Source organism: Arvicanthis niloticus, chromosome 16 (assembly GCF_011762505.2).
Source record: "Arvicanthis niloticus isolate mArvNil1 chromosome 16, mArvNil1.pat.X, whole genome shotgun sequence".
In the NCBI taxonomy this organism is placed as follows: Eukaryota; Metazoa; Chordata; class Mammalia; order Rodentia; family Muridae; genus Arvicanthis; species Arvicanthis niloticus.
This window is the reverse complement of record NC_047673.1, coordinates 63925227-63950135: the sequence shown is the minus strand read 5'-3', so window position 1 is coordinate 63950135 and position 24909 is coordinate 63925227. Positions and strand designations below refer to the sequence as shown.

The window sequence follows — 24909 nt, the reverse complement described above, 5'->3', positions numbered from 1 at the left end:
AAGGCAAATGACAACAATGCTGGCTAGGAAGGAACAAAACTATTTTGCTTCTGGTGAGAATATACACACTATGGAAATTAATGTGTACTTTCCTCAAAAAGCTGAATATAATTTTTTCCCACAAGACCAAGCTCTCCGACTCTTTGGGCATATACCAAATATACTTTATTCCACAAAGATGTTTCCTCATCGATGCCCATTGCTGTTTATCAGTGATAGTCAAAGTGAAAACAATCTATCACCTGATGAATTGAAATGAAGATGTGAAGTATTTACACAGTAGAATATTATTTACCTGTTAAGAAAAATTGTAACTTTTAAATAGCCAGAACTAGAAACAATCATTCTGAGTGAGTTAAAGTACCCCAGAGAGACATTGCATGTTTTCTCTTGCATGTAAGTGTTACCTTTTAAGCTTTAGGTATGTATATTTTTATTTAGGATACCCACAGTGGTTGGCTAGGTAATAAGAGACCAGGGAGATGGAGATGATCTTCCAAGGAAGAATAAACATGGCATAGTGTTATAAAAATATAAAGGGGGAACAAGAATATAAGTAAATGGGTAAGGGGCTGGGGCAGGTCAAGGTAAGAAATACAGGGAGCAACAACTAACATGAAAGACGTTCTTGAAAAGCCATATAGAAACCTACTACTGTAGAAGTTTCTTGAAATACATGCATATATGACAATAATTTCTATGGAGACACCATATAGTGGGAGAGACAAAATCTCCAGTTCCAGATTTGGGTTACATCTTGTTGAATCTTTGGCCAAAGGGGGTCCATAGACATCCCCCAAACATTGCTGCCTATTGTTTATTTTGATTTTTATCGAGAGAGAGAGAGAGAGAGAGAGAGAGAGAGAGAGAGAGAGAGAGAGAGAGAGAGAGATCATGATCTGGGAAAAAGCAGGTGAGAGCAAAGACGATGAAAAAAATTTCCTGTATGTAATTCTATATTAAAAGGCCAATACATAGGGAAAAAAAGAAAAGAAAGCAGCAGAGGTGGTAGCATGGCAGCAAAGGCACACGCAGCAGAACAGCTGTGACATAGAGGTCAATCTGCAATTGGTGAGGCTGCAGGCTTCCTGGAAGCTGTTGGTGCAACTAAACAGTATACAGACAGTGGTTGCAACAAGAAAGAGCAAGATGGCAGAAGTAGAGATGATTAAGTATCTAAGGCAGAGAGAGCTAGAGAAGAGAAATGAGGACCTGGGCATAGGGAGACTTCCCAAGGACTGTTGAACTTGTGGAGCCGAAGTTCTCATGTACCCTAAACCTCAAATCTTTAACACTGGCCACTGTCAAAGACTAAAATCTCCCAAAATCTAGTCTCTCCATGAAGCTATAATTTCAGGGTAAGTGAATGCTGAGTTGCTAAGCCTTTAAGAGTTGTTAAGAGTAGACAAGCAAAGAGTAAGAATGGCTTAGGACTGTCTGCCCAAGAGCTACAGGGCCCTGATTACCAAGAGATGTAGGCAAATTGCAGCACTAAAAAGCACCATTTTTAGCTACTCCTTCTAATCTGCTACTTTTTCTGTCAAAATCAGAGGGTACAAGAGCTGCCAAAGACCAGCTTTTGAAAAAATGTCTTGCATGCCCATCCAGGTAAAGCACGTGATCCTAAGACCCTGAACAGTAACACCACAAGAATATGATCCTTCTTGCAGATTGGCAGAGATGACCTCACCACCACTGACTTTCTGGTACCATTTGTTCTGTCTCAAATTACATAAACATTGGAGATTCTTCCTTCTCCTTCACAGAAAAACACTGTCAGACAAAGGTCACTTCAGGTTCCTGATGTGACAAACACCTAAGAGCTCAGCCACAGCTGTCAAGGTTTCCAGGGTTTCATTGCATAGGCATACTGTACCCACTGGGCTTATCCATCCTTAAGTATCCATAAATAGTACATAAATGCTAATGAAGCATTAACTTATTCACCAACTGCTACATCACTAAACTGCTAAAGGAAAGCAGTTTAGCTTTCATCCAGAGGGCATCTAATTCCAAATCCCTTTCCATTTACTCATCAGGAGAGGTGCATGTATGTAATATCCTTTTCGGGTTATTTTGAGGCTGGGAGAATTATTAATAAGTGGGAGAATAGTTTAGGAAGAACTTAAACGGAAAGTAACTGTACCACATATGTTCTTCTCTGCAGGAAATATATTCAGTTCTTGGTAGCAATAGGCACCTGCTGAATTCTCCTGCTACATCCACCCTGAGTGGGAAAGAAGAAGAAGTATCTGGGGATGCACACTTTCCCTTCTGATGTTGCCTTTATTTAAAGGAATGTAATTCTTAGTAACCCGGGGTTGTCTGTTGGACATGAAGGTTTAAGTCTTATACCTATGGAAATGTATAAGAAAAACAACTGCACAGCCTGCCTTAGTTTTTCATGGTAAGTAAAGTGTATCTAGGCAGGAAATCATCAAATCTTGCTAACTGAGGAAATTGAAAGCTAAGAACAACAGAAGCAGCTTTTGCAACTTTCCTCTCCCAGAAAGAACACAGTACAAGACATTCAGGGTTGCTCTACTTGAAGTGAAATGACTAACCAGTGTCATTCTTCCCATCTCTTAAAATATTTTAGGTTTTTGGCAGTTTAGAGATTGCAAAATCCCTGCTCTGTTCCTGAGAAACTGGACATTATTCATTTATCTTCTTACTCAAATAAAACTAGCCCTGTTTCTTGCCTTGCAGATGAACTAGGATCTGGACACTGCTAAAGAAATCCCCAGGGAAGTGAGTCCTGTTCCTGCTCTAAGAAACCCTCAATGGCACAGGGGACACCATTGTTCCTTCAGTGGAGGGATCTGGGCTGCACTCTGGGCTGAGAACCCCCAGCAGCAGGACTGTGATGCTTTACTAGGGAAGACAGCAAACATCTTTATCCCACCCTTACTGCAGCCTGGGCCAACACAAATGCATTTTCATTGTGTCAGATAGTAAAACAATCTTTAAGTCTAAGTGTGAGTGAATAGAACATGAGAAGACAGCTTTGAATAGCTTGGCTAGTGAGTACAAAGGAACCTCTTGCCTGTGGTGATTGACTGGGTAAAACATAGAATAATCACATGAAAGAATTATCATGAAACAGAATTTAGTCAAAAGTACATCTGGATGGAAGCTGCACTTTTTCTAGTATTCCAATATTACACAGCATGCAAGGTGGTGGGCATGCACAGTAAAACATGTCTCTGATCCATAAGCACAGCTACTCAAAAAAACCAATGTTTTAACTATTTCATGAGCACATTTTTTTTAATGTTGATTGATGGTTGAGTTCTGTTTTTAAGATTTTCTAATTGGATATTTTATTTATTTACATTTCAGATGTCATCCCCTTCCCCCATTTCCCCTTTCTAGAATCCCCTTATCCCATCCCCCCTCCTCCTTTTTGCTTTTATACCATTTTATTATATGCATGTAATAAGGTCAGTTCTAGGTTGAGGGTCTAGCAATACAATAGGTGCAAATAGTCAAGGAACAAGCAAGACAATAAACACAAATAGTCAAAGAACAAGCAAGACATTAAACACAATTCTGTGAACACTCCCTTGTTTCTAAAGGCTTATCAGGATGACCAAAATATCTGAGCTTATTTCCCTGTCCTAGCCCAAGGTCATGTTCATGTCCTGAGCATGGCTAACAACCTTCTTCACACCCTGGGTCACATCCTTCTGTTCCAGGTATGAAAGCAGCTTGCAAGCATTGTGAGGGAACTTCCATCATCTGGAGATTTTTCTGTTTTGGTTTGTCAGTTTGTGTTTATATTTTCTCACATTAAGACATGGAGATGACAGAGTTGATTTGAAACACATTTCTATTACCTACTCGTGGAATGTTGTGTACTGAACAATGCATTTTAATTCTTTGAGTGCTGTTCCCACATTAGAAAAATCTTCTCAGTTATATTGTTGAACTTTCATTTTGCTCATGTTTTCATTTTGTCCATTTAGGAACTGAGAGATACAAAACAAAATCAACCATAAATCAGTATCTGTTTCTTCTTTTAGCTCTTTCAAATTACAGTTTACGTGTGCTCTCTCATATACAAATGGAATGTACGTTATGTACATACTTGAGTGGGTATGTATTTATGTGTGCATATATGTGACGAGGTATATTTCAGGACACTATTTTTTTGAGTGGTGAATTACCATGAATTATAAGAAACACAATGTACAACATACAGATGCATGTTTTTAGGAGTTAACAAAAGTTAAATTTCAGTGGATGTCTAGATGCTCCATGCATAGACTGATAACTGAAATTTTTCTGTTTTTTGTTTGTTTGTTTGTTTTGCTTTCATTATTGCACTTTTATTGTCTTATGTTATTTCTTTCTCACATTTAAAGATAAATAAATTAGGACTTATGCCCTTCTTCCTCTGTCTGTCAACCATGTTGATATTTCCCCTTTCTTAGACTAGGACTTCACTTTTGAAGCAGAGGCAGAGCTAAGCAGGCTTGCAGCATCAAATGGTCTCAGAACATGGCACACAGGCTGCATGACCTCCCACTGGTCACAGGTGATCAATTCTCTGAAGTTACACTTAATGGATACCTCATTAACTGCCCTCCTCTGCTCAATTAGATGTTCAAGCATGTGGAATGATGTGCTCCACTTGGAAGAGACATCTAGGATCAGCTTGTGCTGTGGCAGCTCGGGCTCTTTCTGCAGTTCTGCTAACTTCTCTCTTGCTCTGGGTGACCGATGGACCTGCTCACACAGCTTCCGGGCAATAGTCAGTAAGTTCTGTACCATCCTCTGGCTCTTGATAGCCTCACTCACAATCAGATTCAATGTGTGACTGAAGCACTGCACACTTGAGTGTTCACCCTCACTCAGCATCTTCCCTATGCTTGGATTGTCAGAGACAGTGATGCCAATCTGAAGGCCAATGGAAGTCACCCAGGCTTCCCACCAACACTCCAGCTGCTTCTGAATGCTGTTTCCACTATAGTCACAGTCGATCTGTGACACATCTAACAGTGCTGAGCAATGGTGGTCCTAGCAGTGTGGTCGGACAGCAGATGCGAAGGTGACCCAGTGAGCTGTAAGGGTCAGGTATTCACGAGTCTGGCTACTCATCCATATTTATTCCAGAGGTGAAGTGGACCACGCTGCTCTCAGCTTCCTTCAGATGTGACATGATTATCTGTTTCACGTTGTCATACATGCCAGGGATAGCTGTTCTGGAGAAGTAGGAAGGGGACAGTAAGCAGTACTGAGGCCTCAAGTATCAGTATCCGAGCAGCCTGTTAAAGCCAACGCTGGCTACAAGGGAGTATGGCTGAAGGTCAAGGGCAATTATTTCAGCTATGAGACTTGTGATTTTTTTTTCTTTTCTTCTTTTTCTTTTTTTTTCTTTCTTTCTTTTTTTTTTTTTTTTTTTTTTTTTTTTTTTTTTTTTTTTTTTTTTTTTTTTTTTGCAACTGGATGAGACTCATAGAACTTCTCTGTGGAGTCACAGTAAGAGGAAGCCCCTGACAGCTCTATGCCCAGAGGCCTCCAGATGCCTGGAGAACGGAACAGAGTGGCCTCTGAGACATCATTCTTGAGTACATGGCCATGGAACCGCTGCAGATGTCTCAAGAGACAGCTGGTGCCCAGGTTGGTGGGCTTCTTGCCCCTGCTGATGGTCCAGCCACAGTACAGGCACACTACCTTTGTTGAGTCTGCTGAACAAATAGAAAAATGATTTCACAGTTTTGAGGTCTTCTTGCTATTAGCAGGAAACATACCCTGATGGTTTTTTCTGACCACCGCTGGCAAGTCAGTTAATCTGGAGGAGCTTTCTGCAGAAGCCAAAGTGGCATATGGAGTTTGCCAAACTTGCACCCAGAAAGTCCTTCTGGTTCCTGACTACCTCCTGGTAGCACCTGTACAAGTGTCACATCAAACTGGTGCCAACATCTCCCTTCTTTCCCCAACTAATAATAATGCAGCTACAGTACCAGCAAACAACTTTGAGACTGTCCGTGGGGGCCAGGGAAAAGTGATGCCAGACTTCTGATTTCAGTCTTCTCATCACCTTCTTATTTTGCTGGAAGACAGTGCCTGATTCAAACCTTGGATTTACTGAGTCTGCTGGCTGCTTCTCTGGAGAGGATACTACAGAGGCCTCTCCCAAGTCATCAGAGGATGACAACATAGACACATCTTCCCAGGACACATCCCCAGGATTAGTGTGTGATGACAGGTTCTTAGTAAGCCTGTCTAGGGATGAGGAGGCAGAAGGGGATTCTTTGACTTGTTTCAATGGAGACAATGATGCAGAGTTGAGATCCCCTTCTGGAGGCAGCAGGGTTGGGGGCATGGGGTACAATGGTGAGATGCCTGTGCTGCCCCCATTCTCCTGTAGTACAATGGATCGATGTGCTCTCCACATGTGCCTGATGAGGCCGCTTGTGCCCAGGTCCTCCCAGTTCTTCCCTCTACTGAACTCATTCATACAGTAGACACAGACAACCTTGGAGCTATCGAGGGGTGACAAATAGAAGTGCTTCCAGACGGCTGACATCCTCCTGGACCCAGATGTGCTTTTGGGAAGGGAAAGGTTTCTGTCTGTCATGGTTTCTGAAGTGTCATCATAATGGAGCATGAAAAGGCTGGGGGAGAAGCCTGCCAAAGTCTCCTTTCTGCTATACTTTCCAGTGATAGATACATCAGAGGACACCTCTTCAGAAGAGACCACAGTCACAGACTCTTCCATTATTTGGTCAGGGGATGGAATCTTGGGAGCCATTTTTTGGACAAGTCTGACAAGCAAGAGCACAGTGCTAAGGTCTCCCACCTCTGCAGGCTGTGGTGGAAGCAGAAGAGAGGGAGAGGAGAAGGAGGACCCTGCTGGCAGACTTCCATTTTCTTGAATGAGCTTGGTGGGGTGTGCCTGCCTCACATGTCTCATGAGGCAGCTTGTGCTCAGGTCTTTTTCATTTTTGCCCCTACTGAACTCCTTCATACAGTATGTGCATATTGCTTTAGTGCTATCTCGAGGGGAAATAAAGAAATGCTTCCAAGCTGGAGACTTCTTCCTGGAGCTTATGTGTCGACAGGAAAGAAGACTCTGGGTCACAGCTTCCATGGCTACGATGTACATGTGCTACTATACTGGGAGAAGAGTGACTCATAGTCATCCTCGTTCCCCACAGGTAAGAATTTCCCAGAGGGCTGACAAGCACAGCTTGCTCCCCTGATTTCTGCCCGTTCATCACTACTGTTTGTCTGTCTCATATCCTCTGACTCACTTTTAAAGTCCACTTGTTCTAAACGGTGACAGGAATTTGATCATCATCTTGCTCCTCTGTTTTGAAATTTACTTTGTCAGAAACAAAATAACTGTCCCCCTTGAAACAAGTTTCCTGTTTATCCTCCATGACCAACCATAGTCATCCCGGCTGCTTTATCATTCTGACATCTTAGGTTAATAAAAATTGCTTATAATGTCCACTTGTGACCCTTAAAGTCGATTTTATTCACTTTTCCATAATCTCATTTTCTAGGCTGTTTACTATGGCTGACCATGAATGTCACTGGAAAGCCAAGTCTGTCGCTCACACAAGCACAGGGGTCACATTGTTCTGCAGGAGTACACCAATGCATGCAGCACAGACTTCTTCCTCTTCTCTAAGACAGGAGCCCCACCACATTGAAGGCACACACAGTCCTTCTGCATTTCCTATGACCTCTTCTCAGCAGGTCAACCACAAGTAGAAACTAAAGTATTTGAATCCAGGTACATAAAAAAATTGCAGATATGGTGTGAAGAGACAGTGACCATGGCCACTTATCCTCTCCATGTTTCAAGAGATCCACTTCACAGCTGTCGCTCCAAACTCTAGGCCCATCAGAGACCTGAGGCGCTATAGTGCAACAGGCAAGCCCATTCATTAGCTGCTTTGTCTGCCCAGGATGCCCCTCCCAAAGACACCACAGCCCTGCAGCCAGTGAGGGCAGGGGACACTGTGTCCCTTCCAGGGCCCCCGCACAGTCAGGAGCGGGCAGGTTAGGAAGTTCTTATCTAGTGAGATTCATTAGAAAAGAATGTGAGCCTGACTAACCTGAGATTTTTTTTTTTTTTTCAGTTACCACAGAGTTTAATGGCCTTTAAAAGGCTTCACAAGCCAGGGATATTGAAAGCTATGAACAAAACTGGGAGGAGGCTTGGCTGTTTCAGCATTCCTCACCCCAGGCTAAGAGCTCAGTGAGAGACACACCCAGTGCTGCTTAGGAAATGAAACTACTCTGAGAGTTTCATAATCACTAGTATCTTTCTTTCCACCCCACTGTTCCTTTCTCATTTACTGACTTATCTGCCTACCTACTCAAACCAAGCAGGCCACTTCGTGTGTCATTAAAGGTCTCAGGATCTGTACATTGCTGCAGAAATTTCCAGGGAGGTGAGTGAGTCCTGTCTGTTTCTTGAATATATGATCAGATCTATCTGTGAAATATAAAGGGACATAGAAAAGATCAGTGCTGGAGGATGAGGGGGGAGGGGGACCAGGGCTGTTACCAGCTGCACTCACAGCATTGAACCTGCTGTAGCTGGTTTCAGATGCATCACTAGGAAGATGGTAGATGACAGAATAAAGATGATACCTCTATTCCTATGACTTTTCCTGAGTTAGTATTTAAAACTGAACTTCAGTTATCTTCATTAGAGAACACATGGGAGCAAGGTGATTGTGGGGAATGACTGAGTAAAAGACAAGGCAGAAACATGAAAATGGTAACTAAAATAATGTTAAATGAAAACCACACTTCAACATGAATATAGTATCCAGTTTTGGTAATATACGAAACTGAGATTCATACAAAACATGAAAACTCTCATTAGCCTATAGAAGAAAATGTCACAGTTTTGTGAATACAGTTATTTATATAGAGTGTCTTGATATTTTTGTGTTTAGGTCTACTTTTAGCTCGCTTCTATATCAGATGTTAGAGACAATATTTGTCATACTCTCTTCTTCACTCCAGGATGGAGGGGAACTCTAATGGGGCAAAGTTAAACTTGTTCTCTGTTACTAATTTTTTCTAAAAATTTTCTAAGTTTTTTATTGTATTTTGCCTAACTTTTCAGTAGTTGAGATATGCATACATTTCAAACCATAGTCATGATTAGTCAATGTCAAACTTGTTTAAATTTATATTATTGCTTGTTGTTGTTATTGTTTAAAACATAATTTTATTATCCAAGCCAGGTTTGCCTGGAATTTGGAGCACAGCTGAGGCCAGCCTCAAACTTATAGTTGCGGCCGCCTCTGCCTTGAGGCCTTGAATTATAGACAACCATTACCAAGCCCCTCTTAAATGTCTATGATTCATTTTGTATTTTACTACATAATACTATTTAATGTCATGGGATTAATGTAGTTATGAAACTAATATCTGTTATAATTTGACAATTATAGAATTAAAATGATTTCACTTTTCTAGGGTTGAAATCTTTCATTATTAGGTAGTGAGCCTCCAGGTTTTATGATAATTTCTTACATGGTCCTTAACTATAATAATGGAGAATTTTGGTGTCTTTAAATTACTCTGTCAGCATCAAATTTTTCTAAATTTTTTTAAATCATCAAATAGTATTTTGTCAGCAATACAAAGAAAGGTATTATTTTTTTCTAAACCATTTTAAATTTTTCTCATTTTATGTTTTTGTTTTGTTTTGATCTGTTTTGTTTTTGTTTCTTAGACTAGGTAACGGTAACATTGATTGGCTTAGAACTGACTGTGTAGAGCAGAATGGCCTCAAATTCAGAGATTTCTAGCAATCCCTGCCTCTTAAATGCTATATATTTTTACATTTTTATTTTAAATGATTTATCAATTTTTCTAACTTATAGGCCTTTATATGGCACATTATAAAATCAATTTGCATATATAATGTGTAGTAGTCTAGTCCAAATAACACGCAATTCCATGTCTTCAACAATCAATAATTGTATGTGTTAGGATTTTATATTTGGGATGAGACTCAGGCTGTTTTGATGTCCGTTGCTGAACTTCATTATGTTTCTCCTGCCACTGCCTCTTCCCCATCTCTACTGACCACTATTCCATTTCATTCTCCTGCAAAGTTTATTTTTGTAAATAACTGAAACATGAGATATTTGTCTTTCTATATCGGCCTGTTTCACTGAACATATTTATCTCCAGTTTCATTCAAATTTATTCAAACTTCACATGACAGAAATTTATTGCTTTGAATGGTTAATGAATACTTGATGTGTGTGTTTGGGGCGATGTGAGCAGTTATATACAAATCACAGTATGTATGTAGAAATCACAGGACAGCTTTGGGAAGCTGTTGCTTTATAAAAGTTCCAGAGATCTAATCTCAGGCCATAAGGTTTGCACGGCAGACACTTCTCCCTGGCCTTTGAATGTATACTTCCCATGCATGTGTTTTTGTGTGTTTTGCTTTTTCATTTATTTTTGGGATAGTGTCTCACAATTGAGAATGGGCATGTACTCCTGATGCTTCTCTCTCTACTTCTCCAGTACTGGGCTTTCATGCATGTACCATGGTATCTGGGTTCTCATTTTCTTTATTAATTCATCCACTAAAAGATATTTACTTTATTCTGTATTTCAGCTATTGCGAATAATGATGCAATAAATATACAAGTGTTATTGTCTTCTGTGTATAGCTGTTTTATCTCCTTTGATTATATAGCCAGTTATTGGAAGAGGTGGATTATACTGGTTGTTATTTTTATATTTGAGGGATTTCTATATTATTTTCTATCATGGGTACACTGAATTATATTTCTTCAAACAATGTGTTATATTTCCTCTTTCTCTGAATTCTTTTCAGAATTTATTTCTTATCTGTGTAATAATAAACATTATAAGAGTATATAACTTTGTACATCACTATATTTTATTCAACTTTTTATATAATTTTTATTTAACTTTCTTTGATGATTAGAAAAACTGAACCATTTTCAAGAGTGTATGTTTAGTAATTTTTAAATGTTTCTTTACTGCTAAGCATTTAATAGAGGTTTAAAGTGAAGTATGAAAGCACTTCATAACTTACTGAAACTCTCCTATATCTTCCCCCATCACCTCCCCCATCCAACCTCAAATGTTCTCTTTTCTATGTATGTGTAAGATGACCCATTACATCAAATTGCTGCTGGTCATGTGTAAATAGATGAGGGATCATCTACTGGAACTTGGGATTTCTACCTTGGACACACCTTTCAGAAAGAATGATTTTTTCCTTACCCCAGCAATTACCATCTGCTAATAGCTCTTTAGTAAATGGTAGGAACAAAAAATCTCCACCTGAGCCTGTGCTAGAATTATGGATGACTTGATTTTAGTATGGATGGGTATATGAAAAGTTATATGGGAATATGCTATTTCACAATACAGATGAGAAAAGATTTAGAGGTATAAAGGGATACATATGAAATGAAGGAAGGCTTAAATAAGAATGGAAATGGGAAAGAAGAAGGTAACAGGTGGGCTAATCAAAACTAAAGGTGTATGAGAAAGCATATAGAAACCAACAAGTTATTAAGATAATTTCAAAAATATACCATAAAATAAGGTAGAACAGAATTGCCTTGTGTGGGTGGTGGACAATGTCACTCCTAGAAAACATGCATTATAAAATGAACATCACAATTACAAAGTGGGATTACCTCCCTAGAAGATATTGGCTGATGAGGCTCCAGAAGTCTCCAAAGCAAAACCACAGGCTATTGCCATTACCCTCAATATAACTGCATACTAAGACTGTATTGCTAAGGACAACTCTCATTTGATTGTTTAGTTCTTTAGCCCCATTTTACATTGCATTATTTGTGGGGTTTTAAGTAGTCATATTTTCTTTTTCCTTCTTACTTTCCCTTCTTTCTTTCATGTTTTTTGAGTTTCATATATTTACAATGTTAATTCATTTGTCATGATATTTACAATATCAATTGTCATTAATATTTGCAATGTAAATATGAATGCACCTTCTACAAATATTCTTCTCTATTTTATAAAGATACTTCGACTTCTGAGATTCATTACATAGCCCAGACCTGCCACAATCTGTGGCATTGTAAATTTACCAGTTTAAAGATGTTAAGCAGTAAAGAAAAAAAGATGGAACAAGTGTTGAAAGGTTCCCAGTCAATAAACATTTTGATTCTGCAGGAGAGAGTAAGAAGTTCTGTAAAGCAACAGTGAAATGGGGCAATGAAAACTGAAAACATACTAAGTACCCTGGGGAAAAGATAACATTACAGATGTTACAGAAGACATAATGGGAAAAGGGATGCAGTGCTGTAGCCAGAGTTTCCCATATATAATGTGAGAAGCCCATTTCCTCATTTGTCACATTAGTCATTACTATGGGTTGAATATAATATGTTCTCCATGGCTCAAGCATTTCAACACTTGGGAAACAACTGTCAATGCTATTTTGTGAGGTTGTGAAGCCTTTAGGGCATAGAGCCTACATGGAAGATGTAGGAACACAGGCTCAGGACTAGAGGGTTATAGCCACCTGGGTTATATCTTAAAGACTCTTATTCAACTGTATCTATAGAAATTTAAAAGACTATCTGGTCACAGATCGGGTCCCAGGCATTAAGAATTACTCACTGTGAGACTGTAAAGCAAAATAAACTCTCTTTCCATATGTTACTTCTGGCAGGTGTTCTTGTCATAGTGACAAGAAAAATTACCAATAGCGCTCGCGATACTAGGTACAAAGAATTAGGATCTGACAAACAGACAAGGGAAAGGTTCAGGCACCTAAAGGAAAGAGAAGAGAAGCCACAAGCCAGTACATCTAAGTTCTGGAACAGGGCTGTATTTCCAGACAACTATTCATCTCAATTATCCTTGACCCAACTCAACTATCATTACTAATAACGAAGATTGTTTTAAAAGTTTTCCTAATAAGGTAATCTTTTTCTCATATTCCTTGTGACATAAACATTCTTATACTGATCTCTTTCTGTGAACATACTTATGTGTAATATTTCCACACAGCTCACTTATTCCCATAGACATGCCTTTCTTTGGAAATTTCTGAATACATGTACAACAATATTTGCCAATTTTTTCTTCCAGGCTCACTAACAACTTGAAAGATGGTGAATGAATATAAGAGAATCGTTCTGCTGAAAGGACTCGCACCCATCAGTGATGATCATTTTAGCTTATTTAAGTCACTTATGGCCAGTGATTTAGGAATGAATAGAAAAAAGCAAAAGCAATGCACCAGGGATGAGATTGCTGACATGATGGAAGACAAGTTCAAAGATGATGCTGGGTTGGGCAAGCTAATCAAGTTTTGTGAAGACTTATCAGTCCTTAAAAAACGTGCAGGAATTCTTAAAAAAGAGAGATCAAAAGGTAACAAGGAACAAAGAACCCCCTTGTCCCTATCAGTGTCTTACTGTCTCTACTCCCTTCATAACCTTGAAGTTCACACACAGCTGTCATATCTTCAGTTTGCACCTCAAAAACCATGGCCATAATGATCCTTTGGATTGGCTACTGAGGATGTTCTTCTTCCAGTAGATGCTTGTAATTTAAGGAGTATATTTGGTGTGTATATTAAAGACAAAATAGAAGTTGATCAAAGATTGGGGTTCCAGATGTAACATAGATGTTCAAAAGTAATAAATCCAAATTACAAAATTATGATTAAAATTTAAATATACACATTGACAGATTATCTCACCTATTTTATTAAGAATGCAAATATAATTATCATCTCTATTAACAAAGATAAGTCTATACTTTGATTAAATATAGCCTTGAGAAGGCATGAGGCAGCACTGCTTTTCATAAAACTATTGAGTTGGGTAAACAGATTTTAGAACGTTAAAATCCACAATAGCAGTATCTCATTTCACAACTTTATCTCAGATTTCCTTTTACTTTTATCTATTATTTGAGTGTATTATATACAAAACGTGACCAACAAATCAATATGATAAACTTTTGGATTTTTAAGAGAATGGTGGAGAATGGGAATGTGGAAAGTGTGGCTGAGGTACATGGGCTTCAAGAGTAGGAAGGGTTTTCTCATTTTCTATGGGACAAGTAAAGGAAACATTGACTAATGGGAGATGTTATCAAAGGTTGTGCCTTTAGTGCTGTGTTGATACAGTAAGCTATGGAATAAGCATAGATATAAATGCAGCAGAGAGGAAATGACAGGAACACTAGTTGGTCCCTAGACTACCTATTTTGGTTTATGTGGGCTTTCTTGTTCATGCATACTGTTGTGATTTTAAAAAAAAATCTCATCCTAGTAATAGGAGAAACATCACTGGAAATAAATAGACAAGAAGCAGGCCCTGCCATGCCTACATCAACTACAAGCCACACGTTAGCATCTGAAAGAGGGGAGACTTCTACAGCTCATGCAGAGACTTCCACAGATCATGCAGAGACTTCCACAGCTCAAGCAGAGACTTCTACAGCTCAGGTGACCCTGAGGAACAGCCGTGGGTTGGCAGTCCAGAGTAGCAAAGATGATTCCTCTTCCTCCTGCTCAGTCTATAATGTACTCACTCCTTACTGGTTTCTCTTCAAGCTTTGATTAAAACTCAGGACAACTAGTCATGTGGCATTAATATGTGTTCACTCCTACTAGAGACATCATGAACTTGAAAGCCAGGAAGAGCCATGGTTGTTACATATTTACACAAACCTAGTTTTCTAATTCAAATTAAATTGTGTCCTACCATAAAGTAATAATAGAAAAAAATTGTCCATATAACATTTCTTCTCCCTTTATTTGAAAAAAAAAAAACACTTATTCACACATTTTATGACTATTAATGATCTTATTTTAGACCTGATCAGAGGATGGGTGCTACTTCTGCAAGTTCCCAACGTATTCAGGCATAATAAATCTACTACCTAATAATGAAGACATACTCTTCTTGATTGATTAGACTCATTAACAGGACAATGGATATATTTTCAGAAAAGAAAAAGTATGAGTAAAGAAAAGACTAGAGTGAAAAAGACCAAGGCGTCTGAGGGACTGGATCAGCCTTCCTGTTCTGAAGAAGACACAGCCAGATGGCAGTCATCAATACCCCAGGGGTCATCTTCAGCTTTATCTAGCATTTCTTTGGCTAAGGAACAAGTTTTCTGCTCCCTTTCATTTCTTCAATACAAATATCAGGAACATGTCTTAAAATTCTGACCATGTCCCCCACTTATCCCTGAGATTTTATTAATCAGATATACACAGAGGTTGGATATGAAATAGATTATCATGCGAAGACAGAAACAGACACAAAAATATGTAATACAAATATGGAATTTGCTGACTCATAACATTTTGTTTAGATAAGAACACTTAATGAACTTGTTACTTCTGTCAATGAGAAGTTGATCTGCTAGATTTGATCCCAGATAGGAAGAGGAAAGGAAAGAGTCTAGCACATGCAGGTGTCAATAACAATGGACTCCATTTTGCCTCTCTTGTCCACTCACATATCTTTCTTTTATATGACTAACTTGTTAAATTTTTTTGACGCATATCAAGATACTCACTTCTTCAGAACAGTTGACACATTGTATAACCATTCTATCTTAAAGAATTATAAGCATCTAAAATCATCTATCCTCTGAATTTGAGTGTTGGTATCTTGCTCTAGCCTTAATATAGCCCTCCAGAAGTCCTTTTCACACTGGGTTATGAATGGATAGTATAGTCTTATTTTATTACCAGTTATGACACAGAACTAATGTTTGTTTTCACATTTTGCTGTGTATTTTTAAGATTACAGTTTGCCTATTTTTCCTATAGATACTTAAAAACCTGAGATTTCTTTGAGTGACGGAAATATAAAATGAACAGCACAGCTAAGAAGGAAAGATGAGGGCTATCTTGTCCAGTTAAAGCTCTGATAGATATTTTGTGAGGCTTAGCGGTCATGAAACAAAAAAATAATACAGCTGAGATGGGAGTAACTAACCATTTTTTTTTATTGGATTTAAGGCCCACGCTAAGAGATGCAACCCATATCAGACACTGCTAATGTGGTCAGGAATCTGAGACTAGACAGGTCATGTGCCTAGGAGAAAACCTACTACTATTACTCTACTAAAGGAATATAACAATAACATAAATCCTAATGATATGTTGTCATACCTATAGAGCAGTGCCTCATTCAGCTCTCATCAGAGATGCTTCTTGCCATAGGTGGGAATTGACACAGAGACCCACAGATAGCCTGTGTTCACACAGTGAGAGATTCTAGAGTATTTAGTATTCAACAAGATGTCTGTATCAAATCTGTCTCAAGACTCAGGGATTTATGTGGAAGAGAAGAATGACTCAAAGGAAACAATTTCTTTCAGATCATTCATAGGTGACAACTGTGTGTGTCATGTTAGACAAGACTATTCACTTCTCCTTGGGTCTGTTTAGGTAGGAACATTATCTCCATATATTCAAAATCTATGAAGCTCATAGCTTTTTATTACTTTACAGATTGCTTTAGGCACTCTTTTCTCCATTAAAATACCCCATTGAAATCCAATGAGCTCAGACCACTATACAGAAAAGGAATCAGATCCTATGAATATCTTTCTGCTTTTATAAATAATTGTTTTTGAGGAAAACTCTCTATTCATGTTTAAGGATATAGCTCCAACCAAAGTAGCTGTACTTGAGCCCGTTTAAAAGAAGAGGCTGTGAGCCAGTTAGTATTTTTTCATCATTTAATAATAGAAAATTGCTATATCTTGTGGGCATATACTGTGATTTCTATCTTCACAATAACCCCCAGTGAGTCCAGTGGTAACTAAAGACCTCTGACACTTTTATGATATGTGATGATTATTCTCTATTTTCAACAACATTTAATTTTCCACTTTTATCTGCTTTGGCCATAGTGTAAAGATTAAATTTGAATTAATTTGATATTACTTAAGTACATCATAAAATAGCTCAAAAGCATGCGCTATGTTTATTCTCAACATTTTTTTTCATGCTAGAAAATAATTCTACTTTTCAGTGAAAGTATTTATGTGTCAGTGGGTGGAGCACATTGCTTTAATTCATTGGCCTTTTGGTCAACTAAAGAATTTCTGTTTGGCTTATCTTTAGTTTTACAAATACATAAAAATTGTTATAAACAATGTTAAGATTGAGATTTGTCTTACATGAAGGTTAATGTGTATTTGCTGCTAAACTTACATGTTTATATCCCTGTATTTGTTCTAAAAATCACAGCCCACAAACCAGAACATGGCCAGAGATGCTATTCTCCAAACAGAACCCCTGACAGTGATGGTACTCAATGCAACAGAATCATTTGAATATGGATCATCAGAACATGGAGTAAAGAACATGTTTCATGCTACAGTGGCTACTGTGGACCAGTATTTCCATGTGAAAGTTTTGAACATCAACATGATTGAGAAGTTTACAAAAAATAATTGGATCACCATTTCCAATTACTTCCAGAGCAAAGGCATCCTAGAAATCAATGAAGAGTCCATTGTGTCTCAGGCTGCTCCTGACAGAAATAATGAAGTGCCCAAAGATTTGATTAGACATGCAAATGACAGTCCTAAGATCTGTGATATTCAAAAGGGTGCTACTGGAGCAGTGTTTTATGGAGAGTTTAAGTTATACAAGGTAACATGTGAAAACTTGTTTTTTAACTTTCTCCACCAACACCTGGAATCAAATACAATAATTTTCCATTTAGTGCTTAATGGCAGTATTGCAACACAAACTACCTTGGCTAAAGATAAAAAGTGAAATCAACAAATATATTAGAGTATAAGATTGGATGATTGTTTAACACTTAACTCCCTAAGATATTTCTGAGAGCTCTGTGAAACTGATTTACTTGGTCAACTAAATTGTCATACTTCATACTTCATTTTACTACTTACCAATGCCTACCCTCAGGCACAGTGATCAATAATGTGACAGGGCACAGGTTGGTGCCAGTTTCTATTTTAAGCTGTATGCAAATATACAACACTTCTTTATTTCTCTCTTTTGGTAGCATTCTGACACTTTAGTCTCTCCTTTTTAAAAAGCCCCTTTTAAAAAGCCATTGTATTATAGCATACTCTCTACGGAGTATGTATATGAATATAGTTTAAAGTTTATGAGCAATAGCTTCAGGAATGTTCAGTAGAGTATAAATTGGGGACATTGGATTATTTGGACATAATACTGTAGAAAGAGGATCTAAGTCAAACAATTACTTTACCTGTTCTATAGATTCCCTGTCATATATTAAATGAATGAGCATAAGGTACAAATGTCCATTCATCCCTTTATAAGCAGAAAATAGGAAGATGGCTGCCCAAAGTCCTGACTCCTGTGATCTCAGGTAATTTACTGGGAATCCAGGCTGTTGAGATATAGGAAGCCGTGGAAAACAGAAAGAACATTTATTGTCCTAGCACTCCTAGGAAGAAATGTCCAAATCATTATAGAAAGCAAATCATTATAGTTGTAGAGAAGTGGCATGAGGATACTACTTTCAGCTTGCTAGCTGTGAGGAAACCTAGAATCTTTGTCATTCTCAGCAGACTGAGAGTGAGGAGGCATACTTTCTCAAGCAGAGAATCCTGCTGTTCTGCCAAGTAAGCTGCAATGCCGAGGAAATGAGCTTCTTGTTCCTTCTCTCATGAGAAAGTAACTTTGTTTATAGTTTAATTATACATCACATCTCAGAGTTGAACTGATGGCAGATTTCTCAGACTGCAAGGAAGTTTGGGTCACTTTGAACCAAGATAAGCTGCTTCTTGGAAAACAGCACCTGGTGGGAAATTATGGGGAAAACTTTCTTCTGCTTTGCCTTTAAAAGAAGGTGAAACTTTGAAAAAAAAAAAAAGCTGTGCATTGGCTGGCCTGACTGTGTACCAGCTATGTTCTCATTAGTGATGCTCTACCCTTGGGAATGAACACACTAGTCATTGACAATAGTAATATAAGATTCCTTGGGAAGACTTCACTGAAGATACCTGTTTTCGTGTGTCTATAACAGGTTTCATATTCTCCTATGATTTTTTTCTAATAAAAGATCATTTTGAATATATAAAAATGACTATGGATGATATAACTTTCAGAAAATGATTGTTAATTTTTCTTTTGCAGAAAACAATGAAACGAAAAAAGATATTCTATGAAATAAAAGACTATTCAGGAAGTATGGAAGTGGAAATGGATCGCAAATGTCATGACATCAACTGTAATGAAGGAGATAAACTCAGACTCTTCTGCTTTTATGTGAAAACAATGAACAAGCAAAAAAAGTTAGTGTGTGAAGATCACAGTTTCATCAAGGTAGGAAGTAGACAGCAAATGGATTTGCCAAAGAAGAAATTGACTTTGCTTTAAGAGTCTGAAAATGAAGTTTTTAATATGTTACATAGACAATTCTATATCTGGAGGAAGGAATTCAAATGACACCCTTATACTCATTTCAAAGGGGAAGATTTTTATAAATGGATATTGAAGAAATAATTAATAAAAAACATTCTATACATGCTAAATAACAAGATGTATGAAGAAGTTAGAATGTGATGGAAATAGATTTCCATGTAATTAAGAGCAAGGATGTTGAATAAGGCAGATGTGCTTTGATAATTAGGAGTGGGTTGATCCTGGGGAAAGTTGAACATTAAATCTGAACTTTAAGAGAAGAAATGCCTATATACTTGTAAGTTATCATGGTGTCTAGCACATCATGAGAAATGAGTAGGTTCTATTTTCTTAGTGAAGACACTAGAATGAGATACACACAGAGAGAGAGAGAGAGAGAGAGAGAGAGAGAGAGAGAGAGAGAGAGAGAGAGATCTAAAAATATAAATTGTTTAAAAATATATAAAAGTCTAGATTGGCACTATTTATTCAATTGCATATGAAAGACAAAGACTCCTGAAAACATGAGTTCAAAGAATTGCTCAAAAGGTCAAATAAATGTAGCATTGTCAGAAATAAAGAAATAGATCATTCATTGTAGAGTAGGTAAGTGTTGAAAACTTTTATTAGGATGATTGCATAGACACTTTGACATATTAGTGAAAAGAATTTTTGTAACTGTCTTGAAATTTTGTGTTGCAGAGAAACTTTTTTGGAGGCAGCAATATTTGTTAGCCACAACTATGAGCTATTATATGCAATGTATGATATATTAACATTAAATATTGAGGAACTTTGTAAATTGCTTAGGCAGTTTGAAAATCAGCACAGATGTGCACCGATAAAACTTGCAAAGGCTATGACTTTAAAAATCAAGCAACTACTTTCAAAGCATCACAGAAGCCATATTAAGCAGAGGAAAGATAAACAGGGCTTTGAGCAATGGTGGTGACTACTGTTTAAGAATAAATAGCCCCTATTGTTTTATACCAGCTTGATGATGGTAGTGAGAGAAAATACATTCAAAGAACATCCAAAGCAATTCAGAGATAACATTATGAAACTGAATAAATCATGCTGATACTAACACTGGGAAAGAAGATCATGACCTGGAGAAGGGGGTGGACATATTCTCAGATTGATGTTGATTTCCAACTGCCTATAGGAAATTTAGTAAATATCTATAAGTCTTTATTGAGACTTAGAGATCTCTACAAACAGATCTGAAATGGAAAATAATTTTTATATGTTTTTAAATTTAGGGATACCTGACAAATCTTATACTTGGACTATATCTTTAAAAAATGTACGATAGATGTTACATGTATACTAAATATGATCTTGGACTTTAAACAGCAATAGAGAGGTAGCAATTATTTCCATTTTATACATGTAGCTACAAATGCACAGGAATTGTCATGGACAATGACACTGAGTAGTGAAACTGAGATCCACCTAGCCTACCTGGCACTGCATGCAGATACTTAGTCAAGATGAATACACATATCAGTAATGCAGGTTATAGATCACAAAACTGTGGAGCAATAGCTAAAGGTAAAGTATACTACAAATTAAGATAAACAAATGGAGAAATCAAGAAAAATTGAAAGCTATATGAAACACAGATATAGAACATTTAAAAGAGGAAAGGAGTCAGTGTCAACATATTTCGTGACAGACATAATTATCAAGGGACTCTTGTGAAATAAAAGTCTTGTTAAAATATAAGATGTGGCCTTAACAAAGTGTATATCCCAGATACAGCAGTCCAAATACAAATGCTGCTGGGTTTTGACACAGGGACATCCACATTAGTTGTTCTATTTTCAACATCCATCAATAAAAGAATCCATGAGTTCCCACTCATCCTAATAACTCAGCACAGTAGAAAACCAAAGCTTCATGTAGTTTTGCATTGGTTTTCTTTTTTTGACTTGTTTTCTTTGTTTGTTGTTGTTATTAATTTGGGGGTTTTTAAACATTTATTTACTTATTTATTTTATGTATATTAGTACACTGTCACTGTTTTCTGAAAAATTAGAAGAGGGTATCAGATCCCATTACAGATGGTTGTGAGCCACTGTGTGGTTGCTGGAGATTGAACTCAGGACCTCTGGAAGAACAGTCAGTGCTTATAACCACTGAGCTATCTCTCCAACCCTGTTGTTGTTTCTTTGTTTTTGTTTGTTTTGGGGTTTGTGGGGTTTTTTGAGGTCTAAACAATGCTTAAAACAAGACAAATCAATGCATTTCCTTTCTTGTTGTTTGTTTGTTTGTTTGTTTTATTTCCCCTTACCATATCTGGGAAATAGCTAATCTACCCAAATAAACTCAAGTTGATTGAGATCCATCCTTCAAAGACCACATAGTCAGAAAGGGTGGCTCAACATAAGGCAATACAAGTAAGATGAAGCATCGAGGATCAGCAACCTTTGAAAATGCAAAAGTCACATATGGCCCTTGAGTGGAATAGGCAAGGATACATATAAACAATGCTTTATCTCAATTGCTAGATCTTATAGAATCTCTCCCTGTCTCATTCAAGGTCATCAGTGCTGAAGAAGAAGCTGCTGCCCATTCAAGCACAAGAAGTGAAGAATAAAATTGCTACACAAAAGATCAATTCAATGCTTTTAAATAAGATACCAAACAATCACTTCTAAATAATCGCTTTAGTAGTATATCCAAGCATTTCATTGTTTTCATACCCAATTTCTGATTTTGTATTTTTATTTGCAAAATTTCTTATTGTTCTGTTCTATGACAATACTTGCTTTAATTTCTCTATTGCAAAAATAATAAACATGTTTTTTAAAGTGACATCATTACAAAGTGCTGTGTGTCATTTGTTTAATTCATGAATGAACTGCTTCATAAGTGGTATATTCATGCTCTGTTGTCGAATATGACATAGCACATCAGATTTCATCAGTGCTGAATTTTAATTGGACTTCTAAAGTATAGTCTATTAAGATTCTCTCCTACTCTGTCATCTGTTTTGTCTCTCTATTCATTGTTCTCTTTGCTATACCCAATTTCTATACCTTATGGGGTCCCATTAATCATTTGTTGATCTTAATTCCAAGATGAACAAAGTCCTATTCAGAAGATGTTTATTTTGAGAAATGTTCTTGTTTTCTTCTTAAAAACACATGTTTAGCACCTAAGATATTTAAAGCTAACTGTACATAGAAATGCTAAATGACACACTCTTTTGGTTATTAGCACATAGAGTAGCACAGAGACATGCACATTGTATTATGTTTTGTATAGTGTCTATATTAAAGTACTTATCTTTCAGATATAAAGAATTGTACGGTGTTCTGTGAAATGTTTCTGTGAAAATACAGGAATAACTATGTTCCCATAAAAAAAAAAGCAATTCCTAAGCAGTGTGTACTAAATGCAGTTTGAAGATGTAGTCACAGAATCTTTATTGTGAGAAACATTCTTGTTGCCTTCTAAAGAACACACATTTACCACATAAGGTATTTAAAGCTAAACAAAGAAAGAAAGTCTTTCTAAACAGAACATTATTAGCACAGGCACTAAGACCACCAAGATTCAATAAATAGGACCATGGGAAGATAGAAAGCTTCTGCATGGCAAAGGATAACATCATTCAAACAAAGCAGCAGTCTACACATGGCTAGGACAAGATCTTTACCAACTACACTTCTGATAGAGGGTTACTATCCAAACTACATGAAGAACTCAAAAAAGAAATAATAATCAAGAAAACAAATAACCAAATTACGAAGTGAGGTGCAGATCTGAACAGAGACTTCTCAAAAAAGAGAACTCACATGGCTGAGAAGCACTTAAATATTCAAAATCCTTAGCCACCAGGGAAATGCAAATAAAAACTATTTCCTTATTTCATCTTATATATGTGAGAATGACTAATTTCAGTAAAACAACTGACAACTTATGTTACGAGGGTGTGGAATGAGTTATCCATTGCTGGTGGGAATGTGAACTTATATAGCTTAAATTTCAGTCTCCTTTAAACATTTCAATGCAATTCACATTTCTTCTCTTTTTTTTTTTTTTTTTTTTTTTTTTTGCTGTTGTATCTGAGAACCCAAGACCATAAAATTATATCCTTTGCTTTCTCTAGAAAGTTTGTTGATTAGTCTTTTTCCATTTATTATGTTGTTTTCCCTTTTTGTTGTAGTTTTGTTTGTTTTCTTGAGACATGGTCTCACTATGTAACTCTGTTTGCCCTGAAACTCACTATGCAGACCAGACTCACAGATGTACCTGTCTCTACCACGTAGATACCCTGCATGATACAGATAGGCAATACTAGATTCTTATCTTACATCAGATAAAACTATATATTAAGAGAAACAACAGACTTAAAAAACCTTTTGGTCCCTTCCAGTCTAGGCCTGAGCACTGAGCAGATTCTGGGCAGCAGCTAAACACCCAATCTCACAAAACCCAGAGGAAGTGGGCCTCCCAGGAGCTCTAACCTGGGCAGTATCTTAGGTAAGGAGACAGCAACACCTGCCCCAAACAGGGAGTAACTGGGACCCGGGAATTTACTCCTGGCCCATAGCACTGGTTCCTTCAGGTCTGCACCCCAGCACTGAGCAGATCTTGGGCCCCAGCTCTAACCCAGTAGTAACACCCACCCCACACAGTTCTGAAACAACCAACATAATAGGAAAAATAGGCTCCAGTCAGTGACAGGGCAGGTAGCATTAAGGAGATCCAGATGGCGAAAGGCAAGCACAAGAACATAAGCATCAGCAACTCAGGGTACTTGACATCATTAGAACATAGTTCTCCCAAGCACAAAAGTCCTGAATTCCCCATATCACTAGGAAAGCAAGATTCAGATTTAAAATCACTTCTCATGATGATGATAGAGGACTTTAAGAAGGACATAAATAACACTCTCAAAGAATTTGAGGAGAACACAGGTAAACAGATAGAAGCCCTTAAAGAGGAAACACAAAAATCCCTTAAAGAATTACAAGAGAATACAATCAAGCGGGTGAAAGAATTGAACAAAACAATCTAGGACATAAAAATGGAAGTAGAAACAATAAAGAAATCTACCCTGGAGATAGAAAACCTAGGAAAGCAATCAGAGTTCATGGATGCAAGCATCACCAACAGAATACAAGAGATAGAAGAGAGAATCTCAGGTGCAGAAGATACCATAGAAAATATTGACACAACTGTCAAAGAAAACGCAAAATGCAAAAAGTTCTTAACTAAAAAAAGTCCAGGAAATCCAGGACACAATGAGAAGACCAAACCTAAAGATAATAGGTATAGAAGAGAGTGAGGATTCCCACCTTAAAGGGCCAATAAATACCTTCAACAAAATTATAGAAGAAAACTTGCCTAACCTAAAGAACGAGATGCCCATAAACATACAAGAAGCCTATAGAACACCAAATAGACTAGAACAGAAAAGAAATACCTCCCGTCACATTATAATCAAAACACCAAGTGCACAAAACAAAGAAAGAATATCAAATGCAGTAAGGGAA

At 37.4% G+C, this 24909-nt stretch overlaps 1 protein-coding gene and 1 pseudogene across 2 annotated transcripts; one reads left to right on the top strand and one right to left on the bottom strand.

The window, feature by feature from the left end:
• Positions 1 to 4437: 4437 nt before the first annotated feature.
• LOC117721370 (zinc finger BED domain-containing protein 4-like) lies at positions 4438 to 7391 on the bottom strand (annotated as a pseudogene).
• Positions 7392 to 8251: 860 nt separating this feature from the next.
• Positions 8252 to 22219, top strand: LOC117721605 (interferon-activable protein 204-like). 2 transcript variants are annotated; one of them, XM_034520400.2, is made up of 7 exons: positions 8252 to 8414; positions 13105 to 13389; positions 14298 to 14473; positions 14978 to 15140; positions 17232 to 17650; positions 19133 to 19321; positions 21945 to 22219. In XM_034520400.2, the coding sequence occupies exons 2-7, from the start codon at positions 13125 to 13127 to the stop codon at positions 21999 to 22001; spliced, it is 1269 nt and encodes a 422-aa protein (XP_034376291.1). In that variant the 5' UTR covers positions 8252 to 8414; positions 13105 to 13124; the 3' UTR covers positions 22002 to 22219. The 2 variants fall into 2 exon arrangements, with proteins under 2 accessions (XP_034376291.1, XP_076770652.1); XM_076914537.1 differs by lacking the exon at positions 14978 to 15140 and having other exon boundaries at positions 17243 to 17650.
• The last annotated feature ends 2690 nt before the right edge of the window (positions 22220 to 24909 follow it).

Coding starts and splice junctions, on each gene's coding strand:
- LOC117721605 (XM_034520400.2), top strand. CDS start 13,125: ATGGTGAATGAATATAAGAGAATCGTTCTGCTGAAAGGACTCGCACCC. Junction 13,390..14,297: donor TAAAAAAGAGAGATCAAAAG/GTAACAAGGAAC, acceptor ATCTCATCCTAG/TAATAGGAGAAACATCACTG. Junction 15,141..17,231: donor CATTTCTTTGGCTAAGGAAC/AAGTTTTCTGCT, acceptor TGTATTTGTTCT/AAAAATCACAGCCCACAAAC.